This window comes from Rhodamnia argentea, chromosome 5 (genome assembly GCF_020921035.1).
Source record: "Rhodamnia argentea isolate NSW1041297 chromosome 5, ASM2092103v1, whole genome shotgun sequence".
Classification (NCBI taxonomy): Eukaryota; Viridiplantae; Streptophyta; class Magnoliopsida; order Myrtales; family Myrtaceae; genus Rhodamnia; species Rhodamnia argentea.
Genome location: NC_063154.1, coordinates 5,459,772 through 5,470,273, shown reverse-complemented (window position 1 = coordinate 5,470,273; position 10,502 = coordinate 5,459,772). Strand labels below are relative to the sequence as shown.

At 40.3% G+C, this 10,502-nt stretch overlaps 1 protein-coding gene across 1 annotated transcript; it reads right to left on the bottom strand.

Moving 5' to 3' along the window:
* Positions 1 to 4,009: 4,009 nt before the first annotated feature.
* Positions 4,010 to 7,312, bottom strand: LOC115750606 (glutamine synthetase cytosolic isozyme-like). The gene is made up of 13 exons (XM_048279596.1): positions 7,135 to 7,312; positions 7,009 to 7,048; positions 6,759 to 6,862; positions 6,505 to 6,553; positions 6,276 to 6,381; positions 5,632 to 5,720; positions 5,304 to 5,432; positions 5,114 to 5,188; positions 4,918 to 4,971; positions 4,792 to 4,829; positions 4,513 to 4,672; positions 4,323 to 4,383; positions 4,010 to 4,217 (listed from the first exon to the last, which is right to left on the bottom strand). The coding sequence occupies exons 1-13, from the start codon at positions 7,206 to 7,208 to the stop codon at positions 4,126 to 4,128; spliced, it is 1,071 nt and encodes a 356-aa protein (XP_048135553.1). The 5' UTR covers positions 7,209 to 7,312; the 3' UTR covers positions 4,010 to 4,125.
* Between the last annotated feature and the right edge of the window lie 3,190 nt (positions 7,313 to 10,502).

Below are 10,502 nucleotides of genomic sequence, written 5' to 3'. Positions count from 1 at the left end.
CCTTAGCGTCTTGAGTTCGTGCGTCTCCCACGTTGTAGCTCTTGCCCGCGGGCTGCGCCCGTGTTAGGGAAAGGAGCGTTCCTACCGCCGGGTCTTCCCGTGGAGAATATATAGAGCCCGCATGAAAACACTTCAAAAATTTCATTTTTCCGTCAAAAACTCATCTCATAGAGAAATACGTTTGATAAAAATCTGATTGAAATAGAAATCCATTTGGTAAAAAAAAATTGATTTCCGGTATGATTTTTTACTTCTGATAAGATTTTTGATCAATTTTGAGAAGTAAAAAATTTTAACTTCTCGGCTCCAGAATCACTTCGGCTCTGTTTGACAGTGATTCCGTTCCCAAAAAATGATTCCGATCAAAATCATTTTTTTTTATCTCGATCCCTAGATGATTTTTTGAGAATCAGAACGCGTTTGGTAACCGTTTAAAATTTTTGTTCCCGGAACGAAAACGCGTTTAGTAGCTGCACAAAATTTTCGTTCCCAATTTGTCATTTAAATCAAATAATTATATAATCACATTTGATGGCAAAGAATAGGGAAAATAACCAACTAGTGATTATGGAGCAAAAAAAAAGAGAAAAAGCAACAAAATTTCCGTTCCCAATTCGTCTGTCGATTTGTCATGAGTATGCAATCGTTTATATTGTTTGAAAAGTAATTCATAATTTGTCAAAATCATTTGTTTGTTATTATTTCTTATGACTTTTAGATTGATTACCAAAAAAAAAATGAAAGAAAAGCTCTTCATTGTGCAACCGCCTATAGTTTTGCACTCCTGTAATTACACATCGTACAAGCTTACAAGACCCGCAACTCAACTACATTGATTTTTTTTTCACCCGACTTAACAAATTTTTTGTGCAGCTCAAAAAATGGAGAAAAAATAGAGAGTTAGTTCGCGACGCGGAGGGTTGGGTCCAGTCTTTAATAAAAAAAAAAAACATAAAAGTTGAAAAAACATAATAGGAAATAAAAAAAAATACAAACTTAATTAGAATAAAAAATAAAATAGCTAAAAAACAAAAAAAAAAAAAACATGCGTATTAGAGGTCCCTTAATATAAAAAAATAAATTAAAATTAAAATTTTTCTAAAAACTAATTTTTTAAATATATAAATTTAAATTTAAATTTAAATTGAATTTAAAAATAGGCTTAAAATGTTACCCAAAAAAAATAATTTTTTAAAAAAAAAGGGGAGGGAAAGAATCTAGTGACAAGAATTTTTTTTCAAAATTTTAGCTTTTTTCAATCTTAATTTTTTTAATTATTTTTTACATTATTAAATTAAAAATATAAATATTTTTTATTTCCCCCATTTCTTAAAATTTTAAATTTTTTATTAAATTTACCTTAAATAAAATTTTTAATTTAAGAAAATTATTTTTTAGCAATTTTTTAAAATTTAAATTTAATTTATTTTAATTTATGTAAAGTCGAAAATACACGTGGACTTTTTTTTTTTATAGATAATACCATTTTATATTAAAAATTTAATTATAAGTATGAGGGATAAGTCATAAATATATAGTGCAAAAAAGTGATCCCAAAAGTGTTCCAAAACACCAGAATCATCTTTTTTTTGTTTCTGAAAAGTGGTCTAAAAGTATTCCCGGGACCAGAATCAAAATTATTTTTTTTTCATTACCAAACATATTTCTGATCATTTTTTGTTTCTCGGAACAGAAGCAGAGGATCAGAATCACCGCCAAACAGAGCATTCTTGGACCACACCCGCCTCCGTCGACCACGCGAGATGTGGCTGCCGGCCGCCGACCACCTCCGCCGCCTACCCCGGCCGCCGACCACCATCACCGCCTACCGCAGCCACCAACCGCCACCGCCGCCAGCCACCCCCCTCACCGCCACCCAACCATTGTCGCCATCGATGACCGCCGCCGCCAACCACCGCCGATCACCGCCAACGCCGTCGACCATCGCCGCCGAAGATTTTGTTAATAATGCTTCAAAAGTAGAAATTTTCAACTGTTACCAAACGAATTTTTCTAATCAGAAGTCAATTTGGAGTAGAAGTAGAAAAATCAACCTCTACTTTTAAGGAGAAATAGAGAAATCAACTTCTAATCAGAAGTTGATTTCTCGTAGAGAAGTGTTACCATTCCCGCCCATAACGTCGGAATTCAAAAGTCCTTCCGAGGAAAGTCCGGTGATGGGAGTGGTCCGCGTCGTGTGGCCCAACAGATTCGGCCCATTTTCAATTGCTTTTCTGGTAAAGTGTTTGATTGCGAGTCTCTCTCTCTCTTTTTGGGTTTTGCGGTTTCGGCCCATCTACAATCCCTCGAGGAAGGGTGTGCGGGGGACTTGGACCGAAGCGGGAATCGGATCGGGCCAAATCGAACCGGCCGATTCCCATCGGAACCGATCCAGTGCTCAATTTCAGGTGCAAAACTCGACCGCCCGGATCGGACCGATATATATATCCTTTTTTTTTTAAAGAGTAAAGAGAAGAAAATTGTCTAAACCCTAAATCGGATCAGTCCAACCCAGGAACCGACCATCCTTACCTCGAGGAGGTAGATTAGTGGAGGCGCGAAAACTAGTACGCTGCACGAGAAAATTGACAACTAAAAGTTAAGCGGCATTTACAAAAATCATTATATTTATGATACGTCTATATATTCATTATGAACACATAAAGTTAAAATGCATTTAGACCTCCAGACCATTTGAAAACAGATTGAATAAGTTTTCTCAGAGTATCATGTGGGATTTTTGCACAGTATATACATATTGTATGTTTTTATGTCTTGAGGAGTTATTTAATTATTCAATTTCTATAGATATTTCCCACATTAAAGAATTTCCACAGATTTTCAATAATTATTTTTTAAAATGTTAAAAATGTCACTTTAATTGCAGGATAATTGCCGTAAAGCATTATATCTATTGTATGAATGTCGATTCAGTCCTAAACTTTTAAACTGGTTTAGATCCAAACATTTTCACGATTTGTCAATATAGTCCTCCCAATCAATTTTGATTGGAAATTGATAACGTGAATGCATGTCATCTTACGTAGCACAACCAGTGGTGGTCACCGAACCTTAACCAATGATCGGCAGGCCCTGTCGGCCCTTGACACTAAAAAGAAAGAAGAAAAGAAAATAATAAATTCAAAAGAAGTTACAAAATATGACCTTCAAGAACGATCATATCACATAGGTCGATTAGCATCCAAGTCATCAATTTTCGCTAAAACTTAATGGTAATGACTACATTGACAAATCATCAAAAGCTTTAGGATTAAATCGTAACAATGATAAAATTTAGATTTATGACCGAATTGACTATTGTATAGTAAGCTTTGGACTATTTGCATAATTTTCTTCTTTGTTTGCTAATTTTCCATCTTAACTTTCTAATTTCCATTTCTAACTTTTTTTTTTAATCCGAGGTGAGAAAGTTATTATCAAGTATATATAGCTTCGTGGGACCTGAGCATGTCATTAAAAGGCTTCACCCGAACTCTAGGATGTAGAATGAATGAGAGAAAAATATTTTGCGTCAACTTGAAAGTGATGGTGGGAAGGTAGACTCCACATCAACTTCGGTTGGCGCACTGTTAGGTAGGTAGGTAGAGCTGCCTCTCGCGCCTGGGGTGAATCACTAGAATTTCGACTCCTGTGTGACTGGCCTACGCTCCACACGGTGCTTATCAACCAGTTTGCTGGCTACGTAACCCTGGTTGATAAGCATCGTGCAATGTACCGTTCCATATGGTGTGCAAAGACTATAGTTTATTTAAGAGTGAAAATGTTACTTTTTTTTTATAACTTTCATTTACAAATTATCAAATATTCTTCTAGGATAATCTTTTTTGTTATTTATCAAGCCCATTAACAACCATCTCAGAGAAGCTCAAAAGGGAAAAAAAAAAAAAAGAACAAATATGAGCAATCGACGCATCATCAACAAGTTGTTTCCAATCGAACAGGGGGAAAAAAAACTAACTCTCATGAATCGACACCATAGAATCAGACCTAACTTCAACATAATATGAAAGACAGAAGACGAGAAACAATTCCGTCCTTTATTTACGACACCATAGAATCAGACCTAATCAAGAAAATATATTTTTTTCCCCGGTTTTGAAATCCTTAAGGTTTCCAGAGAATGGTGGTCTCGGCGATCATGGAGGTGACAACGTACGGGTCCATGTTTGACGCAGGCCTCCTGTCTTCGAAGTAGCCTGTGAGTATACAAAAGAGAAAAGGAGACGTAAATAAAGCATAGAGCTTAGAGCGAAAGGGCGTATCGATCTGTCTAACATCCAAAGGTCGCGAGAACCGGTCACCTTTTCCGGCTTTCTCGGTATCGCGGCCCAAGCGTATGGATGCTCCTCGGTTCGCAACCCCCTGACCACCATCCAAGCCGATGAAAGAGGGTAATTAGAGACAGATCGCAGCCGACGACGAGGATGACGGGAATCGAGAAGGAAGCGCGAAAGAATGCGGTTCTTCCTTTGCCAGTAGGCCCTGACTTACCCAAGAGAACGTGTTGATGTCCGCGGTCTCGTGATGGCCGGTCAGCCTCCTCTCGTTGCCCTCTCCGTACGCGGCGATGTGGTGCTTGTGGCGCAATCCCAGCTTCTCGATCGCCTTCTTGATCGCGCCGAGGCCGCCGTCCTCCCTCATGGACTTGGTGCTAAACAAAAGAATCGGACACGGTGCTTTAAGCAACTAGACGCCCACACACGGTTCTATAACTTCGCTGTTATACCATTCGTCTTCTTTTTCACTCTCGCAGAGGAACAAGAAAATCACCTGTAGTTCGTGTGGGCACCGGCACCGTTCCAATCACCCTGCATGCCATACCAAAAGATTGAGGCAAGAAAACGTGGTTTCAAAGGGACGGAAGGCAAAGTCAAGTCGACCCATTTTCGAACGGACCTTGATCGGTTTCGGGTCGAAAGAAAGGACCACCCCAGCAATTTCTGTGATCCTCTGTTAGGGTCGACCAAATAATAGACATCGTCAGTCACGACGACTATAAAACATCATAGTAGGAAAAAAAAAAAAAACACGCACACACACACAAATACAAATTTAGAAGAAAAATGTTTGATCAAATAGCGTTCGATCCAACCTCGAGAATGTAACGGGCGACCCATGTTTGGTCTCCGGCAGAGATTCCGACCGAAGGGCCCACTTGGAACTCCCACTGTTCATGATCCGAATCATAAATTAGCACAAAACGGAAAAACTGATCAAGTGTGGGAGCGCACGATTTATCAGTCGGTTCGAGGACGTGTTGAATTGAGAAACTCGGGGCATACCTGGCTCGGCATGACTTCGCAGTTGATCCCACCGATGTTGATTCCGGCATACAAGCAGGCCTTGTAGTGAGAGTCCACTATGTCTCGGCCGAACGCCTTGTCCGCGCCCACTCCACAGTAGTACGGTCCCTACAAAAGAAGATGTCACGGACTTAGTACAGTTCGGCTCGATGAATCAACTCTAAGCATTGGCACTTAGGTACAGCATATATTCGAAGGCTCGATGGAGTCAACTAGAATTTGCGAGATAGACAACATCAAATGGCGCCAAAGAGCTAGAGCGTGTCGAATTTTAAGTTTCGATTCTAGATATCAAATCGTCAATCACTTGAGGGCCAGGGAAACCGCCCACCGGCCATCCAACAGGCCAGCGAACATCCTTTTGAAGGAGGGTATACTCCTGCTCGATGCCATACCCGATCGTAACACCAAAAAATTGTCAATCTCTAGTGAACATACTTGTGTTAATTCTCGTTTTCATCGTACCTATGTCAATATATACATTCTCAATATGGGTACCCAAATTTCAGAAAGAAAACGAAAAGGAAAAATCAATCACCATGAAAAACTAACTACCCTTCAAAGGCATGATTCCACCCACCCACAATTTCATTTTATCTATCCGATTTATTATAGGTCTTTTTTTTAGGTAATTCATTATTGGTCGAATAAATTATAATTTTGAATGGGTCCAAGGACAATGACAATGTACCTAGAAAAAAAAAAAACTACCTTGTAACTGTCACTAGCCAAACTCACACTTGCACCCCATCCTCTCATTCACGTCGTTTCCATTTGTACTTTGTAGTACAAAGCCACTCATGGAGTGTGACCCCGGCAATTATGACGACATCAAACGAAAGGTTGGAACACATAACGTAGAAAATATAAGATAAAACAATTTTTTTATAGGATAAAATGTCTGCCTTATCCATGTTTTTCCTAAAAAAGAACTGAAGATTATGATTTACCAGGGCTCTTTGGCGGCCACGTCAGGGTGACTGAAGACCTTGGCGGCGGCGAATCTCTTGTTGGTCGGGATCGGCTCGCCGGCGGGCGTGTAGGCATCGCACATGACCTAAGATAATCGATTAATGACGTCACAGCCATTTGGTTATATCCGGGAAAAAAGAAAATCTAATCCCTCCCTTAATCCCCGCTAAAATCGCAGATCGGAAAGAAGAAAAAAAAAATTAATTACCAAGATGTTGTTTCCTCTTCTGAAGGGATCCTTGAACACCGCCTGTGGGCTGTCCAAAAAAATACAAATAGACAGGTCATTAAAGATTCCCCAATATGACCAGAATCTCGAATCTCCACCGTCTGATCTTTCTCGGAAACTCCGAGGATTCTGGGGGATCGCAGCCCTTGGTCAACTCCGATGATTTCAGCCGGAAACAAAAGATCCCATCCTTTTTTTACCAAAAGAGAGGAATTTTCGAACGAGATACGTACTACAGGATGACTTCGCTGTCGTGGCCGGGGGCCTGGTCCGTGCTCGAACCGTCGTAGTTCCACTTCGGCAGCTTGGCCGGGTCGGTCACCGGGCCCGCCAGCGTCTGAAAGAACACAAAACGTTTGCCGAGGAATGAGAAAGAACAGACCATGGAGATGGGAAAAATTAGAGGAACGTGGAGATGGAAAAACAGAGGGACGTCGGAGCAAGTCGAAGAGGGGAGGAGGAGGATGAGGAGCGAAGACTTGCCCTGGCCTTGCTTCGCAAGTCGATGCCCGAACCGCCGATCCTGCGGAGAGAAGGAACGACGTATCATCATGTAGATGAATTTTCACAGAGGAGAGAGAGAGAGAGAGAGAGAGAGAGAGGACCGACCATATGTACTCGGCGATGATCTTGTCGGTGGTCTCGGAGAGGTTGAGGTTGATGATATCGTTGAGAGCAGACATGGCGATTCAAAGCGAGTTGGTATTGGTTGAGAAGGTCGTCGACAGAGAAAACAGGGATAAATGGAAGGGTACAGAGAGAGAGAGAGACAGAAAGAGTCGGGAGAGGAAGCGTTTGTTGGGTTGCCTGGGAATCTTTTCTTTCTCGAGTTTAAAGAGTAGTAATCACAAGAGACTTTGTCAGCTAATCACCGGCACATGAAAGGAAGGGGTATCTCCTTAGTATTCTATGGCAAGAGTCGGTGAAGTACTATAAATCGAGTGGTGGTCTTGTTTTATTGTCAAATAAGATTGGATAGTACAGGAAATGCAAATCGAGATTTTGTCATTGTTCAGTAGAAACTTCATATCATTGCAAATGCACCGGTAAATGCTCAAACGAAAATGGTAAGAATCCATCATGATTCGCTGCTAAAAAAAAAAAATTCACAAAAATGCGCAAATGGAGACAACCTTGGTCTAGGCAGGCTACAAGGATACATAGTGAATGCCAAACCTATTACAAAGAAAAACGAGATTTTTGAAAAGTACAAGTGCTTAAACATTCGATCGCTTTCGTGGAGCCTCGGCGTGAATCGGATAACTACTAAGGAAAATGAGCTCTAACTCCCTCGATTTTCGTGAAGTTTTGACATCAAATAAAGAGTTAAAGAGGAGTTGATGAAATTTCAATGTGAAACATAACTACATAGGAGAATGAGAAGGAGAGGGTAGGGGTTTTTAAGAAAATTACTCGCCTCTCAATCTTTGAGAATTGGAAAGATCCTTTCAAATTTGAATTTTTTTATTTATTCATCTAATTTCTAACTCTCCTCTTTCTGACTTTTGTTACGTCTCTTTGTAAAGCGTGTGAGTCAAATTCCACATCTATGAAACTAGCGTCTCCATCCCCACAACCCCTCTACCAGCAGGGCTGCATGCCTATTGGCTCAAATTTGAATTCGTTCATAAAAAATATTGGTTCTTTTATTCATCTTTACTTGTTTTTTTTATATTTTAGTTTCTTTTATTTTCAATTTCTTTCTCTTCGATCATTCCTATTTTAAAATGTCCTATGATAGCAAATCATACTAACGTGCCTAAAATATGTTACAAACAGTACTAATATGCCTAAAATACGTAATAAATATAATCGTTGTACATACGTATGTATAGGATATATCTTGTATTGCATAAAGAAGCACAATTATATAAACTAAACTAAAAAACAAAAATAAAAATTAATCTTGAAATATCTTTTTATTTGTATATGAAATATTATTTTAATTTTACTTATTTAAGAATTTTATTATTCAAGAAAAGTAGCTTTTGCATTATGAACATAAGAAATCCTATTCACTTTTATCCCACTCTTATATTGGATATATTTATCCGGGATGTATTGTCCTTTTATCCAATGTTATCTCGTCTTGGACAAGAATCAAACATTGGATTTGACAATTTTTATCACGTCCTGCCTTTTATTCAGGTTGCGAAATGTAGCCACACAATTTTATTTTTTTTACATAGTTGGCGGAGCAATCAAAGAATTTGATTTACGCGTGATAGATTCTACACTCAAATCATGGCATTTTGAATTTGGACCTCAAGGTCATGCCACCGGCGTCCACAGTGGGCCGCGCTCTTCACCACATCACCGACCCCGCGGCCTCGAGAATAGACGAGCCAAATTTGGGCGACATAGCTTGCTGAGCCTTTGATGCGGAGGCTCGGCCAGTCCAAGGCCGTCAAGTTCGTCGAGATCTCCACCGGCATGGAGGAGTGTTGAGGTTGCCAAGAACGACCGCGGACAAGCATAGAGAGAAATTCAAGAAAGGTCATTGGGATGAGGTGCGGTGGGGTCGACCGTGTGGAGGGGTGAACGGCAGCGGCCTGATGGAAAAGAATGGCATCGACAACTATGGGATGGAGAGCCGGTGGTGATGAGGTGGGCTGGGTGGGCGTCGGGCAACGGGAGGGAGAGAGAGAGAGAGAATTCAATGTTTAGATTGTTAGAGTTCGATTAGACAAGGAAATTTAAGCGTCGAAATCTCGTGTAAGTGATGACAAATGAGTACATTATCGGAAACAACAGATCCAAGTACTTCAAATTCGAGAAGATATTCGGTGGTTATAATGTATCATGGTATGTATTGACCTGAGATGCATTATTTATTAAATTTCAATCACAAATTACTATAGTTGTGTAAATACAAAAATTAAAATTCTCGCTTTTTTTTTTCTCTCCCTTGACCATCCTTCATCCACAGCCAGCTCCTCCATCTGCAGTCGCGGACGGAGTCGCCGGAGCCACATCCACGCCCGACTGTCCATGATCAAGCCACCCCCTCCTCCTCCGCCTCGCATTCGTCGCCCAACCATGGCCAAGCTAAGCCACCCACTTCGTCGTCCCTCACGGCCACCCCTCCTTGTATGAACAAAACCCCACGATAACTTGCACCTTAGCTTGTCCATTTGCTTCACCAGGGTAGAAACTTCCAAGTCAATCTCACTCGCGCCTGACAATGGCGGAGCCATTGAAACGTACACATCACTGGAGTGAAGGTCCATCTCGTGAAAAAAACACTGTTGAGATATTTCAGGGCCACGGTACATATCTAAATATGGGCATTGCTCCAAATCTGTCCAACCACTTTCGTTATGATTAGATGACACCAGCGAGCGATGCCGACCCTCGTCTACGGCCATGGTTGGCGTCATTTCGCCAAATCTGGAAATCTGGACGCTTGTGAAAAATCTGGAATTCATGGTCGCCGGAGGACAAATATGGAAACCTGGAAATCCGAGATCTGTGGCCACAAGCGGAAGTCATCAGAGCCCGCGAAAATATGAAAATCTAAAGTTGATGGTTCCGGATAGGTGAGAACAGGGCACGTGCACTAGTTAGCCTATGACACGGGACATTGTAAAATCACTAGATGCTCGCTCCTCATATTCATTATAGTTTTGAGAAAAATTTCCAAATAAGGGTCCTAATTGTCATCATTTTATCAAATAAGGGCATAAAGTGGACTATGTTTTAAATAATGACTTAAAATACCCTTATTGTTTCAAAAAAGGATCCGACCAATGACATTTTAGTCATTTACTGTTTCATTTTGTTTCCTTTTTTCACTCCTTCTTTTTTTGATATTTTTTTTTCTTTTTTTTTGGCCCTTTCTTCTCGAGCCACCGGCGAGGGTCAAGCGAGTAAGAAGGGCAAAAGAAGAAGAAGGAAAAGTAGAAATAAAAAAAATAAAAGAAATCAAATAAAGGGAAATGACAAAGATGGCGTTGGCCAAACCCTTCATTGAAATA

Bases quoted from the DNA above. Each gene is read 5' to 3' on its own strand.
- LOC115750606 (XM_048279596.1), bottom strand. From the start codon at position 7,208: ATGTCTGCTCTCAACGATATCATCAACCTCAACCTCTCCGAGACCACC. The intron at 7,049-7,134 runs GTCGGTCCTCTC...TTCTCTCCGCAG, and splicing joins ATCATCGCCGAGTACATATG to GATCGGCGGTTCGGGCATCG. The intron at 6,382-6,504 runs GTAATTAATTTT...CGATTATCTTAG, and splicing joins GAAGAGGAAACAACATCTTG to GTCATGTGCGATGCCTACAC.